This window comes from Piliocolobus tephrosceles, chromosome X (assembly GCF_002776525.5).
Source record: "Piliocolobus tephrosceles isolate RC106 chromosome X, ASM277652v3, whole genome shotgun sequence".
NCBI classification, from domain to species: Eukaryota; Metazoa; Chordata; class Mammalia; order Primates; family Cercopithecidae; genus Piliocolobus; species Piliocolobus tephrosceles.
The window spans coordinates 18,277,918-18,303,176 of NC_045455.1; the positions used below are offsets into that span (position 1 = coordinate 18,277,918).

The 25,259-nt window shown below is 41.5% G+C and overlaps 1 protein-coding gene across 2 annotated transcripts in view; it reads left to right on the top strand.

The window, feature by feature from the left end:
- LOC113219497 (zinc finger protein DZIP1) overlaps positions 1 to 25,259 on the top strand; it is a 62,630-nt gene that overhangs the window by 1,115 nt on the left and 36,256 nt on the right. For both annotated transcript variants that reach the window (XM_026446550.1, XM_026446553.1), the window contains exons 3-10: positions 360 to 573; positions 1,363 to 1,613; positions 1,753 to 2,310; positions 10,211 to 10,298; positions 13,400 to 13,524; positions 18,530 to 18,691; positions 20,972 to 21,109; positions 23,643 to 23,705. In XM_026446550.1, the coding sequence (XP_026302335.1) occupies positions 1,578 to 1,613; positions 1,753 to 2,310; positions 10,211 to 10,298; positions 13,400 to 13,524; positions 18,530 to 18,691; positions 20,972 to 21,109; positions 23,643 to 23,705 (1,170 nt within the window). In that variant the 5' untranslated portion in view covers positions 360 to 573; positions 1,363 to 1,577. The remainder of the gene's footprint in view (positions 1 to 359; positions 574 to 1,362; positions 1,614 to 1,752; positions 2,311 to 10,210; positions 10,299 to 13,399; positions 13,525 to 18,529; positions 18,692 to 20,971; positions 21,110 to 23,642; positions 23,706 to 25,259) is intronic.

Sequence of the window (25,259 nt, forward strand, 5' to 3'; positions counted from 1 at the left end):
GTCTTGATGCTCTTAAACAGATGGGGGAAGCTGAGTCTTAGGGCTGACAATTTGTTCTAGATCAGGCAGCAAGTAAATGACAGAATCAAACTTTGAAACTAATTATGTCTTTAGCGCTTTTTATGCCTGATTGCAGGGAATCGTTCTTTTATTTTCTAAAGGCCAATTAAAAAATACTTGGACGTATGGTTTATTTGAAACCATAAGAAGTGCGTGTTTTATTTCCTGGATATTTTTGCATGGGTTTATTTCTAGTTAACGATATCTTGAAAGTGCTAAATGTATTTGATATTACAACTTTGCTTCCGGTTACTCTGAATTGTATTTTCCTTTCTTCTGTTCACATATTTGGATGTTAGGAAAGAAAAAAAAATTCTGATGTCTGGTCCAAGCAGGAATTCCCCGGTGGATTGGGGAATGTCTGGCTTTTCCTCAGCTTATTGATCTCTGTAGTAACCACTGAAGGCCCCCAGGCGACCTGCACAAATGAGAGGCCTGAAGTCTACAAGTTGCTGCTAGGAATATTTTAGCCTCTCCAAAACCCAGAATGCAGCCCTGATCCAACTTTGTCAGGTAAATACAATAGCCCTGTAAAACTTGTTGGTAAAGCCGAGGGCTAAAATCCCCCTCCATCTGTTTCTACCTTCAGCATTTTGAGAATGTATCCTTTTGGAAAGGCGGGTGAAGTATTACATATTTTGGGGAGTTCTTTGGTTTGTACTTTTTATCAAAATGTTATATTTAGGCTGCTGACCTACAAAGAAAGATTCCATTTAAAAAGCAACTTGGGTGTCAGAAATCTAGAAAGCCTGCCATCAAATATGATTAACTACATTTCATTTAAAAAACAACTTTACTGAGATACAATAAAAACCCACCCTTAATTTTAAGGATACAATTCGGTGAATTTGGTCAAGTGTATATTGCTGGGTAATCAACACCTCAATCAAAATGAAAAACATTTCTGTTATGCCAAAAGCTTCCTCATGCTCTTTTGTAACGAGTCCTCCTCTATCACATTTAATTATATATATTTTTATTGCTTAATGTTTTCTAAATTGTGTGTAAAAGATGAAGATGAATAGATACTTTTTTTTTCCTATTAATGATGGAATGATTAGGTATGTCTAATATCAAAGCCTAAGGCCAGGGCTACAGTGAATAAATAACCAAGGGATGGCAGTTAAGACCAAAGGTTCCCAGGGATGTGGCTCCCCACGCCTGCCTTAGGGACATGGAGTGTCCAGCCCCAAAGGCCAGGGAGGGTGGCGCCCTGGGGAGCCGGCACCCAGGAGGTACCCTCTTCGGGTGAACGGCTGTGTCCACTTGGGCTCGTCCAAGAGGTCTTCTCTGGTCCGGCAGGGTTCTGGGTGCACGCTGAGCGCGCGCGGGCGGACGCGCTCTTTGCTCCAGGTCCGGACCTGGGGGCTGCCATAGCAACGTCCTGGACACCCAGACCTTAGGCCGCCGCCGCCGCCGCGGAAGCAAGGAACCCGGCCTTCTCCCGCTCCTGAGGGCTGTGGCGGCGGCGGCCCGGGAGGCGGCCCAGGCTGGGTAGAGAACGCCCGGCTCCTCCTATGCAAGCTGAGGCAGCGGATTGGCTTTCAAGTATGGTAAGAGGCGGGAGGCCGGGGCGCCCCCGACGGGGACGCGGGGCTGGGGAGGACCGGGGCTTCCCCGGACCCCCCAACTCCCCAGCCTGCCCGCCCCCCATCCCCGCCTCCCGCCGCGCTCTCTTTGTGCCCCCCGCAGCCCTTCCAGAAGCATGTCTACTACCCGCTCACCAGCGGCCCAGAGGGGCCCGACGTCGCTGTGGCCGCCGCCGCGGGCGCGGCCTCCATGGCCTGTGTGACCCCCAGCGCGGCTTCGGGGCCCCAGCCCTTCTTCCAGTTCAGGCCGCGGCTGGAGAGTGTGGACTGGCGGCGCCTGAGTGCCATCGACGTGGACAAGGTGGCGGGGGCCGTGGACGTGCTGACCCTGCAGGAGAACATCATGAACATCACCTTCTGCAAGCTGGAGGACGAGAAGTGCCCGCACTGTCAGTCGGGGGTGGACCCGGTGCTGCTGAAGCTCATCCGTCTGGCGCAGTTCACCATCGAGTACTTGCTGCACTCACAAGAGTTCCTCACCTCTCAGCTGCACACTCTGGAGGAGCGGCTGCGCCTGAGCCACTGCGACGGCGAACAGAGCAAGAAGCTGCTCACCAAGCAGGCGGGGGAGATCAAGATGCTCAAGGAAGAGTGCAAACGCAGGAAGAAGATGATCTCCACCCAGCAGCTGATGATCGAGGCCAAAGCCAACTATTACCAGGTGGGCAGCTGTGTGTGAGCACAATTCATAATCCAGTAAACAACTCAGTTCCCATTTGATAGGCCTGTCCTGTATCACCACTCTTTCTTCTTAAAGATTTATATTGTATATTAGAAGACACAGTCTATTTAAGCAAAAACAGTAATTTTAACCAGCAAATGTCATGGTTTATTACCTTCTGCAGACGATCAGAGGATTAATAATTAAACAATAAATGTCATCTGTGGTGCTTTATGGAAGTTATCTAAATGCTGGTTGTTGAAACACTTTCCTCCTCTGAATCAACCTAATCATGAAAAAACCATATACAAATTGCTGTTGAAGTCAGTCCCCAAACAATGCAGAATGTTTAAATTTGTAGGGTCTGTTTCTCATTTTTATAAATTTTAAAATATTTTCAAACTGACAGAAAAGTTGCCAGGAGACTGTAAAGAATTTTCATATGCCCTTCACCCAGATTCCCCCATTATTAACATTTGCCACAGTTCCTCTATTTCTGTATACATATTGTTATTACTTTTGAACCATTTCACAGTGAGTTGCAGATCCTAAATATTTTGATGTGTATATTGTCTAAGAACAAGGACATTCACTTACATAACAGTATTTAAAGAATAAAATATTTCTATCTTCTGGTCTTAATCTTCTACTGTTTTGGGTTAGACATTGAGTCCAAAATAAATATTGCAATTTTTGAGTATAACATAAACTAATGTATTTTTTTTATTGACTAGTTGGAGGAAGTGCAGAAGGTGTAAACAATGATTGAGAAAGATATCGAAGTAAGCAACAGATTAACAAGATTGATGTCATGCCCTTACTTTCTAGTCCTTTTGGCTAACTATGGCTTAAAAGGCCTCACTGGATTTAGTAATAGTGGAGCCAATGCATGAATGCTGGAGAGAACTAGGTGCAGGGCAGAGAAAATGGTGCAGTTAATATTGCTCAGAACTGACCCAGCAGGAGCGGGGTGTGGTGGCTTATGCCTGTAATCCCAGCACTTTGGGAGGCTGAGGCGGGCGGATCACGAGGTCAGGAGATTGAGACCCGAGACCATCCTGGCCAACATGGTGAAACCCCATGTCTACTAAAAATACAAAAATTAGCTGGGCGTAGTGGTACGTGCCTGTAGTCCCAGCTACTTGGGAGGCTGAGACAGGAGAATCACTTAAACCCAGGAGGTGGAGGTTGCAGTAAGCCAAGATTGTGCCACTGCATTCCAGCCTGGCAACAGATTGAGACGCCATATCAAACAAACAAACAAAAGGGAACAGTTAATATTATTAGAAGGATTTAGTGTTTGGTCTTGGGTAGACAACCCTGAGGTATAATCTTCAAATGACACTGGGCGTTGCTAATTGCTTATTTCATAAATGCTGCTTAAAAAGTAAATATTTTCAAATAGTGCTAAGATGGTCTTTTTCTTGTGCAACAAATAGAATGGATTATATTTAAACATTTTTAAAGGTTTATTATACTCCAGCTTTAGCAGCTATCTAGTGAAATGTTAAAACCTCTAACATACAGAAATTGTATGTTTATAAACTTTTTTTTCTTTTTGAGGGGTTACTATAGAAATAGCTGTTATAAGAGAAGATTTTCTTTCTTTCTCTCTTGAGATGGAATCTCACTCTGCCGCCCAGGCTGGAGTGCAGGGGCGCTATCTCGGTTCACTGCAGCCTCGGTCTCCCAGGTTCAAGCGATTCTCCCACCTCAGCTTCCCAAGTAGCTGGGGCTACAGGTGTGCACCATCATGCCTGGCTGATGTTTGTATTTTTAGTAGAGACAAGGTTTCACAGTGTTGGCCAGGCTGGTCTCGAACTCCTGACCTCAAGTGATCCACCTGCCTCAGCCTCCCAAAGTGCTGGGATTACAGACGTGAGCCACCACACCCGGCCTAAGAGAAGATTTTCAAATGTGAATGATAAGTAACAATTAAAAGGTAATGACTCAATTTATCAAATGAGTGACACCTACTACTTTTTCAGCTACCAGACCTTGGCAAGTTGCTCAACCTCCCTGTGCCTCAGTTTCTACTCTGTGAAATGGGAATATTAATTGTACCTACCATATAGCAGTTGTTAATGGGGGTTGAATGACTTAGTGCATGGACTGTGCTTAGAGCAGTGCTTGGCATGTGGTTACCGTTTTAGCTAATACCTGGTAATGAGGGAAAAACGTTTTGTGACATGACAAATACCAAAGCTGACTTATTACAAAATGTGAACGATCCTATGACTGCTATCGTGTGAGTTTTTCTTTCTTCTCTTATACAGAAAATCCAAAGGCTGGACACCTTGTTCTGACACAATGATTGGGTCCACTGCATTATCAGTTTTACCTTTGAGAAATTGTGGTCTCATTCTCATACCACTTGGCGCTGTGTCCATTCCCTTTGCTTTAAGAAATCATAAGAACTGAGTAGCTGAGACAAAAAAAATTAAAGATGCCTGTTCTTGGAGGCTTGGATACACAGACAGAAGCACACATGCATGCACCCTAATGGGTTTTTTCCCCCGTGGGGTGTGTGTGTGTGTGTGTGTGTGTTGTGTATAAGGGGAGTAGTGATGGCAATGTGTAAGGTCTTTTCCCTCAATATTTTATTAAAAAAATTAAAACACGGAAAAATTAAAATGACAATGTAGTGAATACCCATATATGGGAGATTTTAAAAGAAAAACCTCATTGATTTTCAAATAAAAATTAGTATTGAAATATTATAAATATACAAAAAGTGTATAAACTAATGTAAGACACACCATATACCCACCTCTTAGATTTAACTCAGGTTAGGCTAGGCGCAGTGGCTCACGCCTGTAATCCCAGCACTTTGGGACAAATACCGGGCAGATCACCTGAGGTCAGGAGTTTAAGACAAGCCTGGCCAACATGGTGAAACTCCATCTCTACTAAAAATACAAAAATGAGCCAGGCGTGGTGGTGTGCACCTGTAATCCCAGCTACTTGGGGGGCGGAAGCTGGAGAATCACTTAAACCCGGGAGGTGGAGGTTGCAGTGAGCTGGGATCACGCCATTGCACTCCAGCCTGGTGACAAGAGCGAAACTCCAGCTCAAAAAAAAAAAAAAAAAAAAGATTTAACTCAGGGTAGCATTTTGCTATATTTTCAAGATAGCAAATATTTAAAGAGTTTTAAACATCTTAGAAATAATTTTCCCTTCCTCCATTCCCAGAGGAAATCTTTGTTTGACTATATCCTTCCTATTTATGTTTATGAACGTGTAAAATATTTTTATGAACATATGTATTCATAAGACAGTGTTTTTAAGTTTGAAAATTTTCTATAAATGATATTATACTTATAGATCTGTACTAATCTGCCAAGGCTGCCGTAAAAATCACACAGGTTAGATGGTTTAAACAACAGAAATGTATTTTCCCACAGTTCCGGAGGCTGGAAGTCAAAGATCAAGATCAGGATGTCAACAGGGAGGGTTCCTGGTGAGGCCTGTCTTCCTGGCTTGTAAACAGCCACCTTCTTGCTGTGTCCTCATCACATGGCCTTTTCTGTGTTTGGAGAGAGAGAGAGAGAGAGAGATCGTTAATGTCTCTCTCTCTTTTTCTTTTTTTAAAGTGAAGGGGTCTTGCTACGTGCCCAGGCTGGCCTTGAACTCCTAGGCTCAAATGTTCCTTCTGCCTCAGCCTTGCGAGTAGCTGGGACTACAGGTGTGAGCCACTGTGCCATATTTACCCTAAAAAGATTTGCCCCTTCTCCACCTCACACCCTCCCCAACCCCGCCTTATGACCTCATGTAACCTTAATCTTAATTATCTCATTAAAGTCTGCATCTGCAAACACAGTCACAGTGAGAATCAGGGCTTCTCTCCCGTTTCTAAAGTTACACTATCCAGGTTGGTAACATTCACATTCTCTTACTCAACCATAATGTCTTAACTTGTTTTTTTTTCATTGGTTTTATATTTATGTGCTCATTCAAAGTCCTTTCACCTCAACATCTCCATTCTTGAGTTTCTCATTTTGAATTATCTCTTAATTCATAAGATTGTCAAAATGATTTTTCTTACTCAGAAGGCCGAAGAGTGCTGCATTTCTTCAACTCTGTCAAGTTTGAAAGACATATTGGATGAAGAATATTCTTAGTTACACTTTCCCTCTGAACTTTTTAGATGTGATTCCTTTGTCTTCTGGCAGTAAATGTTGCTGTGAGAAGTTTGAGGGTGGCTTAAAGCTTTTCTTCTTGTAAGTGACTTGATTTTTCTGCCTGCATGACTGAAGAGTCCTTTCTTTATGCTTGAAGCCTAGTAGCTTTCTAGGGTATGTCTTGGTGTTGAGTGTTCTGTATCAGTTTTCCCTACAATCTGGTGAACTCTTAATCTGCAGATTCAGCTTTCACTGCACTTCAGGGAAACTCTCTTGTATTCAGTCTTTAATTTTTTTTTCATTTTTAGCTTCTCTACTTCTGGGAAACCAGTTACCTATATGTAGTATTGGTTTTGTCCATCAGTGCTCCATACTCTTTGGTTTCTTTCTCATTGCTTTAATCCTTTCCTTCTAATCTGCATTCACTGTGGTAAATTATCTCAGCCTTTCCTTTAGTGAGCAATTCACTTTTCAACAGTGTCTCTTATTCCTTGCTTTTTCTTTTTTTTTTTTTTTTTTTTTAGTCAAGGTCTCATTTTTTGGCCCTGGCCCGGGTGCAGTGGCGCAATCTTGTCTTACTGCAACTTCTGCCTCCCAGGTTCAAGCAATTCTCTGGCCTCAGCCTCCCGAGTGGCTGGGATCACAGGTGTGTGCTACCACGCCTGGCTGATTTCTGTATTTTTAGTAGAGACAGGGTTTCGCCATGTTGGCCAGGCTGGTCTCGAACTCCTGATCTCAGGTGATCTACCCTACCTTGGCCTCCCAAAGTGCTGGCATTACAGGCATGAGCCACTGCACCTGGCCCTATTCCTTGCTTTTTCTTATTTATTTGTTCTGCAATGATGTTTCAACTCTTTTTTTTTTTTTTAATTTTATCTTTCTTTTTCAATTCATTCTGGTTTTTAAAAAAATCATATTTTAGAGAATGTATGCTACTCTTATGTTCTGTGGTGTGAATAGATTGTGAAGAGCATCTTTAGATTCCTTCCTTAATTTATAGAAGTTATAAATTATATATAACTTCTATATATATATACAGTATATAAATCTATACTGTAATAGAAAATATATTACAGTAAGCTTTATCTTTGCATGCCATGTTTTTCCCTCCCTCCCTCCCTACCTCCTTTTTTCCTTTCCTCCCTTTGACAGGGTGGTGTGTTTGCATCTTCTCCATCATCACGGTGCATTTCTCTCATCTTACACTTACGTGGGCAGCCCTACTGAAGCATTCTACTTGCCCTGATAGAGTGGCCATATTGCAGTTTGAAGGCTGGATGGTCTCTGTCTCTGTTAGGAACAGGATCGTTAGAACACCTCGTGGCAATATGTGAACACTGGGGTGGGGTGGGGAGAGAGGGAGGCATGGCTTCGTCTTCCTTTCCTTTCTCCAGTGCTGTACACAGCCCGAGAGCCTACATGACTTACATCAGAGCCAATGTGAGGGGTCCCTAAAGTTCTATAGGTGAACCAAAGCTGTCATGAGCCCAGGAGGTTGAAGAGATGCTTTAAGGATTCTCTGAGATGCAATACCAAGAAATGTACCAGAATATGACCGGGCATCGTGGCTCATGCCTGTAATTCCAGCACTTTGGGAGGCCAAGGTGGGTGGATCATTTGAGGTTGAGAGTTTGTGACCAGCCTGGCCAACATGGTGAAACTCCATCTCTACTATAAATACAAAAATTAGCTGGGAGTGGTGACAGGCACCTGTAATCTCAGCTACTCAGGAGGCTGTGGCAGGAGAATCTCTTGAACTTGGGAGGTTAAAGCTGCAGTGAGCCATGATTGCGCCACTGTACTCCAGCCTGGGTGACAGAGGGAGACACTTAAAAAAAAAAAAAAAAAAAAAAAAAAAAAAAGGAAATATACAGAATGTTAGTTTTAGAAACCAAAGCCTGAAGTCTGGATGCAGTTACACTGATTAAGAGTAAGGCAGCATGGTGAACCAAAGAACATGTTCAGTGACACAATGGGCATGAAAACAGCAAAATCCAAATGGAGAGAAACTCTGCAGGACAAGCTTCAGCCTCTTCAGCAAAAGGATAGCAAGGAAAAAAAAGAGGTAGAGGAGAAACCTATAGACTAAAAGAGTGTTAAGAGACATAACCATCAGTTACAGGATAGGGATAGGGCTTTATTTGGATCCAGTTATTAATAATTATTCCAAAACAAACTGAGTATTTTTTCTATGACAATATGTGAAGTATTGGGGAAAAATCAAATTAACAAAAATTAAAAATTATCCAAATGGTTGAATATTTGTTTTTTTGAAAGGATTTAATTTTTATATTTTATAAGGTGGAATAATGGTGTTATGATTTGTGTTAAAGTCCTATCTTCCTTTTGGAGATACATTCTGAAATATTTACAAATGAAATATATAATATCCAGGATTTACTTCAGAGTAATCCAGGAGTAAGGATATAGATGAAACAAATGGGATTTTTGCTTAAAATTTGAATCAGTGTTAAAGTAGAAAAACAGAGGTATATGAGAAATTGACTTTTTTTCTCAGAAAATTTATTTTAATAGGTTATACTTCCAAGCTTTTGTTCGTTCATGTATTAAGGCTGTGCTCTGGGGATAATGCTATAGATAAATTAGAGGCCCTGCCCTCAGAAGGCTACGTTCTAGAACCTAGAGGGACTGAGCTGGAGACAATAAGCAAGTGAAGTACATAAACATGAAAATATTAGCCAGTGAGATGTATGAGGATGAAAGTAAGACTATGTGGTATGACAGAGACTGTGACAGGCAGGAGGATCTTGAAGGAGGACCTTGTTGAGGACATGCCATCATCCCCAGCATGGAAGATGCTTGATGAATGACATCCTGAATGTCAGGAGAAGGTGCCAGCCATGGAAGGAGAGTCTGGATAAGATCAGGCAGGGGCAACAGTGAATGCAAAGGCTCTGAGACTGGCGTGCCTGCAGGACAGAAAGAAGGCTGGTGTGGCTGGAGTGGCAGGGGCAGGTTGTTGTTGACAGAGTAGAAGCTGTCAGTCTAACAAGAGCGGCATCAGAGGCTCCAGAAAGCAGCAGCAGGACTCCTTTATCTGTCAAGAGGTGGTTTTCACTGTCTTGTGTTCAGTTTGGGAGGAATGCCCTGGTTTTATTTTTATTTATTTACTTATATTTTTACTTTTTGTAGAGATGTGCTCTTGCCATGTTGCCCAGGCTGGTCTTGAACTCCTGGCTCAAGTGACCCCCCAACTGCCTTCAGTCTCCTAAGTGCTGGGATTATATGCATGAGCCACTTCACCCAGCCTGGTTTCATATCTCTCTTTTTAGTCATGCTTTCAGCATCTCTTGCCAGGATGGTATCTTTCAGCAAGAAAGCGCCCAAGAGGTAGTGCTTCAGGTACCTGAATTTTTTTTTTTTTTTTTTTTTTTTTTTTTTTTTTTTGAGATGGAGTCTCGCTCTGGAGTCTCGCTCTGTTGCCCAGGCTGGAGTGCAATGGTGCAATCTCAGCTCACTGCAGCCTCTGCCTCTCGGGTTCAAGTGATTCTCTTCCCTGTCAGTCTCTCTAGTAACTGGGACTACAGGCACACGCCACTATACCTAATTTTGCATTTTTTTGTGGAGATGGGGTTTCATCATGTTGGCCAGCTGGTCTCAAACTCCTAACCTCAGGTGATCTGTCTGCCTTGACCTCCCAAAGTGCTGGGGTTACAGGTGTGAGCCACCGCGCCTGGCCAGGTACCTGAATTTTAATTGCAGTTAAGTGGGACGACAGTCGTTACAGACACTTGAATTTGTTGCTCTCTTCTTTTCAGTGCCATTTTTGTGACAAGGCCTTTATGAACCAAGCTTTTCTACAAAGTCACATTCAACGCCGCCACACTGAAGAAAATTCTCGTTTTGGTGAGTCATGAGTTCTGTTTCAAAGCTCTTTTCTTCCTGCTCCCATTTTCTTTTGGCAATGAGACCTGGTCCAGTGCATTTCCCATCACAGTCCCTGTCAATTCAGTAAGTAAATATGGAGCCCTCAGGAGGTGCATACAGTGCACTAGGTGCTGGAGATACAGCCACAAGCTGAGCGGAGAAGCCTCAGTCTCTCTCGAGTTTTACATTCTAAAGGGGGTTGAGGAGACACATTTGAACAGATAAATGAGTAATTCAACAGATAAATGAGTAATTCTTCTCAAATGGTGGCAAAAGATCATAGCGCAGGACGGTGGGGTAGAGAGTGACTCCAGGCGGAGTGAAAGTCTGGGAAAAGTGTGTCACAGGCCAAGGGAACACTGACTGTAAGGACATGAGGTGTGCCAGGATGATGTGTTTGAGGAACAGAAGGGCTGGTGGAGTGGAGTAGAATAGGCGAGGAGATGGTGTGTGGTGAGGCCGGAGTGCTGGGAGCCTGATCACAGGAGGCTGTGAAGGTGTGGGCTGGAATGTGGAGGTTTTATATGCCCAAGGCAGAACCACTGGAGGATTTTATGTAGGGGAGGGGCATGATCTAATTAATGTGTACCTTAGCATGACCCTTCTAGCTGTGGATAGAGACTAGACTGTTGGAGTGACAGTGGAAGCAGTGGATGAGTGAGGGGAGGAGGCTGCAATCGCAGCCCAGGTGAGAGAGACGGGGCCCTGGACCAGCTTTGTTCCCAGGGAGGTGGGCAGGTCAAGATGTAACAGATAAGCTGTGAACCCAGAAGCTACAGAGGACCCTGGGTTTCTGTCCTCCATGTTTGGGTGAATGGTGGTGATGTTTCCTGTGATGGAGGGCCAGGGCCGGGAGGTAGTTTCAAGGAGGAAGAGGGATGAGAGTTTGTATTTGCCATGGGTGCATTTACATCACATGTGCAACAGACATGCAGGTGGGGGTACTGGAGGGCTACAGCTTGAGGTGGAGACCCAGTCTGGAGATTTAAATCTGGGAATCACTGGAGTAGAGCTGCTCTGGCTGAGGTCACCTAGATAGAGAAGAGAAGGAGGTGAGGCCAGCCCCAAGGTCTTCCCAATGCTGGGAGCTCAGAAAGAGCATCAGCAGAGAGTGAGGAATAGTCTCTATCAAAGCTGGAGGGAAACCTGGGGAGTGTGTTGCCATGGAAACCAAGGGAAAAATATTTCACAGAGGAGGCAGCGGTCAGTCCTATCAAGTGCTCCTGAGGTACAGAGTAAGATAAAGACTAACAATGGACTGCTGTTGTCAAGACGGTTGTCGGTGACCCTGGCACAGCAGCTTCAGTAGACAGGTGGGGACAAAAGTCTGATTCCCCTGAGCTGAGCTGACAATCGTGAGGGAGTGGTCCTACTGTATCCAGACATTGGTTTCAATAACACTCGCTGGGAAGGAAAGCAGAGACATGAGGCTTCATCTGGACAGAAATGTGAGACCCAGGAACAATTTTTGTTTCATTTGATGTGGGAGATACTAAGATGAGTTTGGGCGTGTATCACCGACAATACAGATGGTACGAAAAATGAAGATGCAAGAGAGGGGAGGGGACTCTGGGGCTTACCAAGGAGCCAGGTTTTCTACCGCTGAAGTATTCTCAAAAGCAAAGAATGTAAGGGCTCTTTCTCCATGGGCAGATCAAAGCTTCCTGCGGATTGCCACAGTAACCCACAGAAATTCTTATCTTTATTTTTTTATTTTTTATTTTTTTGTAGATGTAATCTCCCCCTGTTGCCCAGGCTGGAGTGCAGTGGTGCCATCTTGGTTCACTGCAACTTCTTCCTCTTGGGTTCAAATGATTCTCTTGCCTCAGCCTCCCAAGTAGCTGGGACTACAGGCACCCACCACCACGCCTGGCTAGTTTTTGTTTGTTTGTTTTTTTTTCTCAGTTTAGATGGGGTTTTGCTATGTTGCCCAGGCTGGTCTCGAACTCCTGGCCTCAAGTGATCCATCCCCCTTGGCCTACCAAAGGGCTGGGATTACAGCTTGAGCCACCGTGCCCGACCTCATTCTGATCTTAAATGTTCTCAGTATCTAGACATCGGTACTTGGCTTATATACTCAATACCTGCCTTTCCCTCCATTGTGGGTTAGGCTATTTCCATTCCTGCCCATTTCAGTTAAATAGATTACTTAGGAAATAGCTAAGCTTTGTAGAAACAAAAATAACAGCATAATACTCTCATTAATAAGTCCTGAATCATTGATAAAATTTACCAATATTTTGGAAAGATGAAATATTTTAATTTACCATTCTTCAGTGTGAAACTGACCTTCTTTCTCTTCTGTTTCAGTATCTTATTCTAACTCATACTCGTTTCAGAGAGGGTTTCAGACTCTGAAACGAGTATTATTTCTTCAGGTCATCTTTGAGATTCTGACTTTCTACTTTGGTTTCCATACCTTTCATGTCTACACTCACAGACACATGTACATCCATTCAGTCATGTGTACATCTGCATGTAAGTACATGTACATAAGTATTCTTCCTTTCACTTGTTGCTTCCTTTTACAACTTTTCAGTACCTCACTTCTACCCCAGTTGATAGGCTATGGCCCAGGTTTGCATTTTGAATGTCCTCCTAGTCCTCTGCTTGTATTAGCACTGATGGGGTCCTCAGGAGAGTTCAGCGGGCACCTAAAGGATGGTGACCACAGAGATTTCGGTATGGTGGTGCCTGCAGAGGAAGCTGTTGCTTGCCTTCTGTGATTGAGACAGGCACCTCTAAGAAAAGCCCAGAGTGCCACTGGGTCAAAGCACCCTGTATTATTCCTTGTTACCATTATTGCTCCCTGAACAGGGCTCTCATGTGTCTCTGTAGGATAATCCAACCTCAACACAGTGGCTGAAAGAATCTGCTAAAAAATAATTCGGTGCTCCAAAATACACTGGGCTCCAAATAAACTTTAAAGAGCAAAAATGGGCTTATGTGGCATGAAACAAATAATCGTATCCCAAGTAAGAGAACAGTTTCCTTTGTGTTATCAACAGGACTGTACCCCATAAGTTTCCAGGTACATTTGGTAAGAGATGGTGTTTTAACACGATTTTCTGTTGCAACAGAGTATCAGAAAAATGCACAGATTGAGAAGCTCCAGAGTGAGATCGTCGTATTAAAGGAAGAGCTGCAGCTCACCAGGTCTGAGCTAGAGGCTGCACACCATGCCAGCGCGGTCAGATTCTCCAAGGTACCAGGAAGAATTCTGTGGTATTTTAATTATAATTAACTGTATGTAATTCAATTATGCCATGGACTCTAATAAACAGAGGATACTTAAGAGTTTGTAGCACTTGACAAGATGATTGCATTTTTTATTGCCATAGTAGTATCTTACTACAAAACACATCACTGGAAATATATTTCTCTGTTTTTCAAAAGCCTTTTAGAAAATTGAGGTGGAATTCATATAACACACAATTAACTTTCTAAAATTTTGCTTAAAACAGAAGTCTGACACTTCTCATATCTCACTGGGCTAAAGTCAAGGTGTCAAGAGGACCATGTGCCTTTTAGAACAGAATATTTCTTGCTTATTTGGTTGCTGGCAGAGTTCAGTTCCTGGCAGGTGTAGGCCAGAGGTCTACACTTTCTTCCAGGCTGTCCATTGAGGGAGGGCTGCTCCTAATTTCCTTGTGAGGCTCCCCGTACTCCTGGGCTCCTGACCCTCTTCCTCCATCCTCAAGGCCACCAACAGAGGGTTGAGTCTCCCTCATGCTTCTGATCTGTTTCCTTTTCTCTTTTTTCTCATCTGTGTTTCCCATGTGTCAGGCCGTTTGGTGCTTGGAATGACTTGTTCAGAGATACTCGGGTTGATGAAGGGCCCAAGAGGAAAGAGGCCCATGATTCATTGAGTTCTGACTTCTGTGGGTCACTGTGGGTACACCGTGGGTACCACGTATGCCATTATTGATCCAACAGAGGGTTGACCTTGATGTACCTAATGCAGAGAGTAAGGCCATCAAAGAGCGTTTATTTCCTTGTCACTGTTGGTGTGACAGTTCTTCCTTGTTACCCCCATGGGGACAGGAAGTGTGACTTTCTAGGGAAAACAGCAGTCATTTCACAGAATCATTGACAGAGCCCTCTCTCTTCCACATGGGCTCACTCTTTTTAAACTATAATATACCTATAATGTAAAATTTATCATTTTAACTATTTTTTAGTACAGTTCAGTAGTGTTGAGTGTATTCACATTGTTATATGGCCAATCTCCAGAACTGTTTTATATTGAAAAACTGGAACTACCCATTAAACAATAGTGTTCTCCTCCCACCCCCTTCCAGCTACTTTCCCTCTCTGTGATTTTGCCTGCTCTAGATACCTCATATGAATAGAAGTGTAGAGTATTTGTCTTTTTGTCATCCTGGGCTTATTTTACTCATAATATCCTCAAGGTTTATCTATGTTGCAGTGTGTGTCAGCATTTCCTTCCTTTTTCAGGCTGAATAATAGTTGATGGCATATGTATGTATACCACATTTTGCTTATTCGTTCATCTGTTGTTGGACACTTGGGTTGCTTCCACTTCTTCACTATTATGACTGATGGTGCTATGAACAAGGGTGTACCAACATCTCTTTTAGGCGATCATTTTACAGTGTACCATCCAGTAGCATTTAGTGTATTTGCAATATTGTGCAACCACCATTTCTCTAGTTTCAAAACTCTCAACACCCCAGAAAAATAACCCATACCCGTTAAATAATCACTCTTACTACCCTCATCCCCTGGTAACCACGAATCTTTATGTCTATGAATTTTCCTATTTGGTATATATCTTTAAAAAAATATGTAGACCAGGTGTAGTGGCTCACAACTGTAATCCCAGTATTTTGGGAGGCCAAGACAGGAGGATTACTCGAGTCCAGGAGTTCAAGACCAGTCTGTGCAACATGGTGAGACCCTGTCTCTACAAAAAATGAAAAAATTAGTTGAGTGTGGTGGCATGTGCTTGTGGTCCCAGCTACTCAGGAGGCTGAGGAGGGAGGAAGATGGCTTGAGTCCAGGAAGTCAAGGCTGCAATGAGCTGTGTTCACACCACTGCACCCCATTTGGCTACAGAATGAGACCCTATCTGAAAAAAAAAAAAAGTTATATGTGACCTTTTGTGTCTGTCTTTTTTCAGTTAGCATAATGTTTTGAGGTTCATCTAAGTTGTAACATGTATCAGTACTTCATTCTGTCTTGCTGACTAGTATTCCATTGTATGTATGTATGTATACGTAATTTGTTTATCCATTCATCCATTGGTGGACATTTGGTTCATTTTCACCTTTTGGCTCCAATGAATAATGCTACTATAAACATTCATGTGGCAGTTTCTATGCGGACATATGTTTTAATTTTTCTTGATTATATACTTAGGAGTGGAATTGCTGAGTCATATGGTAGTTTTATGTTTAACTTTCTCAGGAACCACCAAACTGTCTTCCACAGTAGCTGTACCATTTTTTACATTTTCACCAGTAATGTTCATATTTCTCCACATCCTCACTAATACTTGTTATACTTTTCTGTTTTCTTAATTAAAGCCATCCTATTGGGTGGGTGGGAAGTGGTATCTCATCAAGTTTTGATTTGTATTTCCTTAACAACCATTATATTGAACATCTCTTCATGCTTATTGTCTGTTTGTATATGTCTTATTTGGAGAAATGTCTATTCAAGTCCTTTGCCCATTTTTTAAAATTGAATTGTTTGCCTTTTTTGTTGAGCTGTATGAGTTCTTCATATACTGTATTAGTTTCATCACTTTAGCTCTTATATTTAGGTCACTGATCCATTTTGAGTTAATTTTTGCATATAGATTGAGAGAGGGGCCCAACTTTATACTTTTGCAAGTGGTTTATCCAGTTGTCCCAGTGCTATTCTTTTTTCATTGAATGTTTTTAACAGCCTTGTTGAAAATCAGTTGACCCTAGATGTTTGGGTTTATCTGTGGATTCTCAATTCCATTCCACTAGTCTGTATATCTGTCTTTATGCCAATATCACACAACTTTGATTACTGTAGCTTTGTAGTAGACTTTGAAATTGATAAGTGTGCATCTTCCAACTTTGTTTTTCTTTTTCAATATTGTTTTGGTTATTTGTGGCCTCTTACAGTTTCATATGAAATTGAGGATTGGCTTTTCCATTTCTGCAAATAAGGTTATTGAAATGGGATTACATTGAATCTCTTGATTGCTTAGGAGAGTATTGCCATTTTAACCATATTAAATCTACCTATCCATGAACATGGGATGTCTTTCCATTTATTTAGGTGTTCTTCAATTTTTACAACAAAGTTTGACAATTTTCAGTGTACAAGTCTTTCACCTTTTAGGTTACATTTATTTCTAGGTATTTTATTCTTTGGGATGGCTATTATAAATGGAATTGTTTTCTTAATTTCTCTCTTGGATTGTTCTTTGCTGGTATGTAGAAATATAACTGCTTTTTGCATGTCGACCTTGTACTCTGCAACTTTGCTGAATTTGTTTATTACTTTAGTAGTTTCTTGTGTATTCTATTTTCTTTAAATAGCTGGTAGAATTCACCAGTAAAGCCATCTGGTCTTGGACTTTTCTTTTTTAGGAGGTTGTTGATTACTAACTCTATCTCTTTATTTATTGAAAGTCTATTGAAATTTCCTTTGTCTTGGGTCAGTCTCGTAATTTATATAGGAATTTGTCCATTTCATCTAGATTATCCAGTTTATTGGTGTACAGTTGTTCATTATATTCTCTTACAATCCTTTTAATTTCTCTAAGATTGGTAGTCATGTCCTCACTTTCATTTCTTAGTCAGGGTAGCTAAAAATTTGTCAGTTTTGTTGATCTTTGCAAAGAACCAAATTTTGGCTTCATCTATTCTATTTCTTTTCTGTTCTTTGCTTTATCTTTGCTCTAATTTTCATAATTTTTTTCTTTCTGCTGCCTTTGAGTTTGGTTTGCTCATCTTTTTCTAGCTAGGTTATTTATTTAATATTTTTCTTCTTCTTCTATATTTGTTTTTTGGAGATAGAATATCTCTCTGTTGCCCAGGCTGGAGTAAGTGGCACAATCACAGCTTAATGCAGCCTTGACCTCCCAGTTCCAAGTGATCCTCCTACCACAGCCTCCTAAGTAGCTGGGGTTACAGGCACATACCACAATACCTGGCTATTTTTTTTTTTTTTAATTTTTGGTAGAGATGAGGTCTCACAATGTTTCCGAGGATGGTCTCAAACTCCTGAGATCAAGTGATCCTCCCACCGTGGCCTCCCAAAGTGTTGGGATTACAGGCATAGTCATCACACCTGGCCCTTTCTTCTTTTTAAATGTAGGCTCTTACAGCTATACATTTCTCTCTGAGCACTGATTTGGCCGCATCTCATGAATTTTGGTATTTTATGTTTTCATTTTCATTAACCTCACAGTATCTTCCAATTTCCCTAGTGAGTTTTTCTTTAACCCATTGTTTGTTTAAAAGCGTGTTGTTAATTTCCACGTATTTGCTAATTTTCCAGTTCCCTTCTGTTACTGATTTCTGGCTTTATTCTATTGTGATCAGAGAAGATTCTTTACATGATTTTGATCTTTTTAAATCTGAGAAACACTTTATGGACTAAAAAAGGTCTTCCTGGTGAATATTCCATGTGCACTGAAGAAGAATGCATATTCTGCTGTTGTTGGGTACAGAGTTCTGTATATGTGTGTTGGGGCTAGTTGGCATATAGTGTTGTTCAAGTTCTCAATTTAGATTTTAAAAACCCTGAAGGTCATTGAGAAATCAAGTGCTGACCTTGAATCTAGCTCCTATTAATCTGAATTTGTATTTTCTGGGGGTGGGATGGAGTTACACTACCCAAATTGTTAGGTGTCAAGAAATGTTCTTTTATTGCTCAATGTATGTTTTCTTTAAAGCATATTTACATTTTACATATTATGGTATGACTTTTATACAAGTTCACAGAACAGAAAAAGCTGGAGGCCTTGGGCCTCTCTGTTGTTATTTTAAGGGATGTAAGGACAAGAGGATTCTGTGTGCTGCCTTTAGTTTAGAAAAATCATTGTGCACAGACCTGCCATGATAGGAAATGTTATTACAAGCCTAACTGGAATAAGCAATACTAGCTAACATTTTTGAAGTGATGCTATGAACTTTTATTTTAAATATTGCTTATTTTCTTCAGACCAGAACTTTTAAAGCTGTGTATTAAAATAATTTCAGGAATATGAAATGCAAAAAACAAAAGAGGAAGACTTTTTGAAGTTATTTGATAGGTGGAAAGAAGAAGAAAAGGAGAAACTAGTTGATGAAATGGAAAAAGTCAAGGAAATGCTTATGAAGGAATTTAAAGAATTAACTTCAAAGAATTCAGCATTAGAATATGTAAGTATTAAACCTAGAAGTTTTTATGGTATTGATTGCCTTGAGAGGTGGTGTTAGGATGGCATTAAGGCCAGGGGATCCAGCAGTTACTTTACGGTACCCTGGTGCAGACATTCTTCTCCCCAAGAGTCTTGAGGAAGGCATAGAGGCGACAGAGTGAGTCAGACGTGTTTTGCTGAGAATGGGAGCTTTGGCCTTTAACTCCAGTGCAGAACACTTGTGGTGAGATATAGAAGACCCTCTTCTATGAAGGTCCCTCTTTTCTTATCTGGTTAGGTTAGCCTTGAACTATAAACTCCCTGAGTTTTGGAACTTTCCACCGTCCAGTGGGAATGGAAGAAAGCAGACCCAGAAAGACTAAGAACCTTTGCCAGGCCCCCTGCTCAACCCAGGCCCAGGTAGGATCTCTAAAGCAAGCAAGTTATGGCTAAATGAGCCCCTCTCCCTTATGGGAACAGCCCTGGTCCATACAGCCCTGGCCTCATGCATAGATGATACCTGAGCTGCTTCTTTAGAAAGCAGCCAATCAATCAGTGTCCTCCTGCTAAGAATTCTAAGCTCTCTGGTTAGATTTGACATGACTTTTCTTTGGGGAAAAGGTAGAAAGGAAGGGAGCTGAGCAAAGGTCCTTGAGCTCCCTCTAGGGGTCAACAAGTTTTATAAACAAAAATAGAGATTTTTGAAATTCACCTGAGGGCTTTCCTAAAACTCTTTAAACTCTAGCATGAGGTTTGGTGAACGATGACCCATGAACCAACTCCAGCATACCACCTGTTTTTGAATGGCCTGTGACATAAGAATAGTTTTTACATTTTTACTTTTTATTTTTTTCGAGACAGAGTCTCTGTCACCCAGTCTGGAGGATAGCGGCACAATCTTGGCTCACTGCAACCTCTGCCTCGTGGGTTCAAGTGAGTCTCGTGCCTCAGCTTCCTGAGTATCTGGGGTTACAGGCACATGCCACCACACCCAGCTAATTTTTGTATTTTTGGTAGAGACGATTTCACCATGTTGGCCAGGATGGTCTCAAACTCCTGACCTCAAGTGATCCTTCCACTTGGGCCTCCCAAAGTGCTGGGATTACATGTGTGAGCCACTGTTCCCAGCCAGTTTTTACATATTTAAAACGTTGGGAAAAAAAGAAGGCTATTTTGTGACACAGGAAAATTTCATTAAAGTTCACATTTCAGTGTCATGAGTGAAGTTTTATTGAAACACAGCCATGTTTGGTAATTTACGTGCTGTCAGTGGCATTTTTGTGCAGGAGCAGTATAGTTGAATGTTTTGTCTGAGACCTTGTGTTACGAATCTCCATGATTTATAACTGTTGCCATTGAGCTTGGCTACCTGGCTGAGGTAGTGTTTGTCAGGTTTATCCACTGAAGAATTTCTCTTTTTTTCCTCCTTTCCCTGCTGTCCTTTCTGAAATGAAGTCACTATGAGCAGCCTACACTGAGGAGAGGAGAAGTGCGCTCCCCCATCCTTTTGTTTTTGAAGTTAACATGTTACCTTCTGTGGTTTTCTGAGAGTTTTTGCGACAAGTAACATTGGGAATAACATCAAAAGAAAAGGGTAAAATTAAAACGTTATGTCCCTAATGGATTTACCGATATGGTCCCTGGACAGTGTTGACCTCTCACTAAACTAGCTTAAGAACCAGGTGCATTCAGTTCTTCTGTTTCTGGCACCTATTAAGTGCCCATAAAAAATATTAAGCCCCAGCTGGGCCTGATGGCTTACACCTGTAATCCTAGCACTTTGGGAGACTGAGGTAGGCAGATTGTTGTGTGAGCCCAGGAGTTTGAGACCAGCCTGGGCAACATGGCAAAACCCTGTCTCTACAAGAAAATACAAAAATTAGCCAGGTGTGAAGGTGCACGCCTGTAGCCGGCTGCCTGGGGGGGCTGAGGTGGAAGGATTGCTTGAACCCAGGGGTTGAGGCTGCAATGAGCCATGATCATATCACTGCACTCTAGCCTGGGCAACAGAATGAGACCCTGTCTCAAAAAAAAAAAAGAAAGACTCATTTGAGATTAGAAAGTTAGATTTTCCTTCCCCTTTTTTCACCCTGTACATATTCTGATAGGAAGACCAGCAAGCAGTAGAAACAAACCAGTAAAACCACAGGGAAGCAGAAGTGGGAGAAGCTTCCAAGAGCATCTAGGAGCATCCAAGAGGGCAGTGAGATTTAAAACACAGCTACGTGCTCCCTGATTTTATTCTCTGTTTCAGTCTTATAAAAGTCTAACTGTAGTACTGAGCTCGAATTTTATCTTATAGCAACTGTCAGAAATCCAGAAGTCCAACATGCAGATCAAGTCCAACATAGGCACATTAAAAGATGCACATGAGTTTAAAGAAGACCGTTCTCCATATCCCCAGGATTTCCATAATGTCATGCAGCTTCTTGATAGTCAGGTACGTGCAAGTGGGTGACAGCTGCAGTGGATGCCTTCCTTTTTCTTAGCGAAGTAATTTACAGTGAGTGTCATCTGCAGAAAAAATGTGTGTCTTTTTGAGTAACCATGAAGGTGACTAGCTCTTATTTTTCTCCTACAACATGCCTAAGTCATAAGAGGTGTTTGTTACACGCTTGCTGTTGGCAAATAGCATACACAACAGTTGGCAAAACTGTTTTGTTTCTTCTCTCCATGAAATCAATTTGAATTGGTTAGTATAACCTAGCTATTCATTTTTCATCTTTGAGATGTAGCTTTCAATTTCAAAAGGCGTAGAAGGGCATATTGAAGCACCAGATTTAGTTTTAGAGCTTAAATATACTGCTAATTGTATTTTTAGTAGAAATGGAGTTTCACCATATTGGCCAGGCTGGTTTCCTGACCTCAGGTGATCCACCCACCTTGGCTTAATTAGCTGGACGTGGTAGCAGATGCCTGTAACCCCAGCTACTTGGAGGGCTGAGGCAGGAGAATTGCTTGAACCCAGGAGGCAGAGGTTGCAGTGAGCTGAGATCACAGCATTGCACTCCAGCCTGGGCAACAAGAGTGACAGTCTCAAACAAAATATATATATGTGTGTGTGTGTGTGTGTGTGTATATATATATGTGTGTGTGTGTATATATACGTGTGTGTGTATATATACACACGCACACACACGTATATATACATACACACGTATATATATACACACATATATATGTATACACACACACACACACACACACACACACACAGAGCTAACTGGCCAACTGATGATCTCTTAGATTTATGAGACAATCACTTTTATTTGGAAGTGAACTTCTGTAATCAGCACAATCTTCATCATGGCTATTTTGGTCACAGCAGTTTAGGGGAACAATTTTTTTAAACTAGGAAGAAAATAGAGATGAGAGCTTATGAATTCAGGATTTTTTTAAAAAGCCTGGGTCATTCTACAAAAGGTAAGTGGACTTTGGAAATAGGGATCACTGCTTCTTGCTTCAGTGCTCACCTCTTTCCTCCCCGACCCAAATCTGCCTGCTCCACTGCAGTCAGGCTGACCATGTCCCTGTCCTATCTGAAGTCCTTCAGTGACCCTTATTCTGGACTTCCCACCAGCTCGCAGGGTCCTTTGGGTTCTGGTCCCTGGGACATCTTTCTCTGTTCTTTTCTTTCCTGGCACTCCAGTGGCCCAGCAGCCCATGCCTCTGAGAACATGGCCTTCTGTGTTCTTCCTCAGTTCTGGCTGCCTTCCTGCCTGTCCTGCAGCTCCCAGTTTTCAGGACCTGTCTTTTACTCATTCTTTAGTATTCAGCCAGGGGGGCAGGTACCACTGTCAGAAAGTTCTCCTGAGCCTCTAGGCTATAGCATTTCTGTAGTCCCTAAGTGGGACCTGATCACATACACATTATATGTGGATTCTCCATGGCTGTGTCTGCTTGCCTCCCATGCAGAGCAGGGCCTGTCTCTTAATCTTCTTTTAGCCTGCCAGTGGCCGTGCAGCGAGGTACCTGGTATATGGCAGGAAACCAGGAGCTGTGTCCTGAACTAACTGTTGACATCTGCTTCCAGCAGGCTGGAAACTACAGCTGGTCGCTCATGAACTGAAGGACATGGTTCTAAAATCCTAAGGTCCCACCTAAATTTCTTCTATTTCTGTCCAGTGAGTTGTGTCGTCAGTTCAGAACCCATGGCCTCAGAAACCTTGGTGTTTCCTTTTGGCCTCAGGTTGGCAAACTAGCACCTACTTTTGTAAATAAAGTGTTACTGGCTATGTCCCAGTAACATTTTATGAGTGCTAGTTCATTTACATCTTATCCATGGCTGTTGTCCCAATACAATTGTGGGATGACACAGCTGTATTGTGTTGTGTTGTGACCAAGTTGTTTGGCCCCCAGAGCCTATGATATTTACTATTAGCTCCTTACTCAAAAATTTTTGCTGACCCCTGCCTTATGGTATAAGATTAAAACCAGATGCAAATATATTTAAGCATTTTTGACTGTGTATATTCTAAAAAATACCAGCTGTATTAGTCTGTTCTCACACTGCTACAAAGAACCACCTAAGACTGGGTAATTTATAAAGAAAAGAGGTTTAATTGACTCACAGCTCCATAGGCTGTACAGGAGGCATGGCTGGGGAGGCCTTAGGAAACTTACAATCATGGCAGAAGGACAAAGGGGAAGCAAACATGTCTTAAGATGGTGGAGCCAGGAGAGAGAGAAGAGGGAAGTGCTACACACTTTTAAAAAACCAGATCTTGTGAGAACTCACTCACTATCATGAGAACAGCAAGGGGGACGTCCATCCCCATGATTCAATCATCTCCCACCAGGCCCTTCCTCCAACACATGAGATTTGAGTGGGGACAGAGAGCCAAACTATTTCACTAGCTAAAATTTTACCAGATAGATAGTTGGGTTTCATAGATATTCACTAAAAAGGAAGCTTCCATATTGCATAGATCTCATTGTTACAGTTGTACATAAATTATTCTTTTATTTTGTAGGAAAGCAAATGGACAGCTCGAGTTCAAGCTATTCATCAAGAACACAAGAAAGAGAAGAGTCGGGTAAGGTTAAGAAGCCAATGGCCTAAAGTGGGCCATGTTTTAAAGGAATATTTGCTTTTCTTTTTAATAAACATAATACTTGTCCACTTAATAACATTTGGGGAGAAATGTGTAGCAAAATTAAAATTACCTATAATTCTAACACGAACAATAACCACTGCTACTACTTTCTTATAATTTGTTTCAGTTTTCTTTTATGCATTTCTGTAAGTGTAGAACCTCATATATACATAGCTTTACAACATTCAAATTATGTTTTATAGCTCTGTACACTTTACACTTTATATATCATAGACTTTTCCTAAGTTTTAAAGTATTCTTCAAAATCATGACTTTTAATGATGTCATGATGATCTTATTGGATGTATCATAGGTTACGTAATCATTTCTTCATTGTCAAATACATGTTTCTGATTTTTTTGCGTCACAGAACTGCAATGTAAGTAATTTTTTAAAAAGGCAAGAACTGTTTACATTAAAATCACTTTAATGAAAACAAGCTTTTAATTATGACACTGATTCTTTCACCTGAGTGCATCAGAAATTTAAGTGTTAAAATGTGTTTACACTAGTGCAAAATATCTAAAGTAGATGTATTTGAGAAGATCTTAAAATAGGAAAATTTCTGTTTATTTTTTCACTTGAAATTGTATTTTGTACCTTAGTATTTCTTGTAGATCTTTTCTGAATGGAAAAAATGTTTCCTCTTTTGCACATTTTCTAATATTACCTTTCTTAGTTAGTAGAATATTAAACAACAAAAGATCATATATGTGTATAATTACTAGGATGAAGTGTGTTCAGATGATCAAAAAATTTATCAGCTTATATTTCTCCAAAGTGGAACAAATACTGAGGAAGATGGGGGTAAAAAAGAAACTGTGAACAGTACTAGAGCCAAACTAAAGCAAAGCAAACAAAAACTAAAAATATTTCACAAAACATCCGCAGTTCTTGAGGAACTTCGATGGGAAAGTTAGATATTAATCTACCTTTAAGATTGTATCATTGCTAGAAAAGGAAATAGGAACCACTATTTTTCCTCTATTCCATTTATAATATCATTTCATCATGCAAATTTATAGTGATAATACACAGACATACAACCAATATACATCTATATACATACTTATATACAGTATATTGAAAATTGTATCACTGATGTGGCAGTTCAATTTAGGAGATATTTACTGAGCATCTGCTATGTACTACACTTTATAAGGCTAAAAAGAGGTGTGGAACAATGCCTGCCCTCAGACTGCTTACAGTACAAAAGGAGAGTAGGAGTGAGGCTACAGATATGGGAATCAGGATGGGATAAATGCAGAGTATCCTAGGGACTGAACGGAGAGAGTTTCTTGAAGTGGGGTTAGGGCTGTGTGTGGATCATGCCCATGTTTACTTCTTCAGCCTAAACAACTCTTCTGAGTTCCAGATTAGGTAGCCAGCTTTGTACTTGACATCTCCATGGGCTTCTCAAGTACAACTTGCCTAAGATGAAGTTCTTGGGTTTGTTCCCCAGACGTGGCAAATGGCACCCTCGTTCCTCCAGGT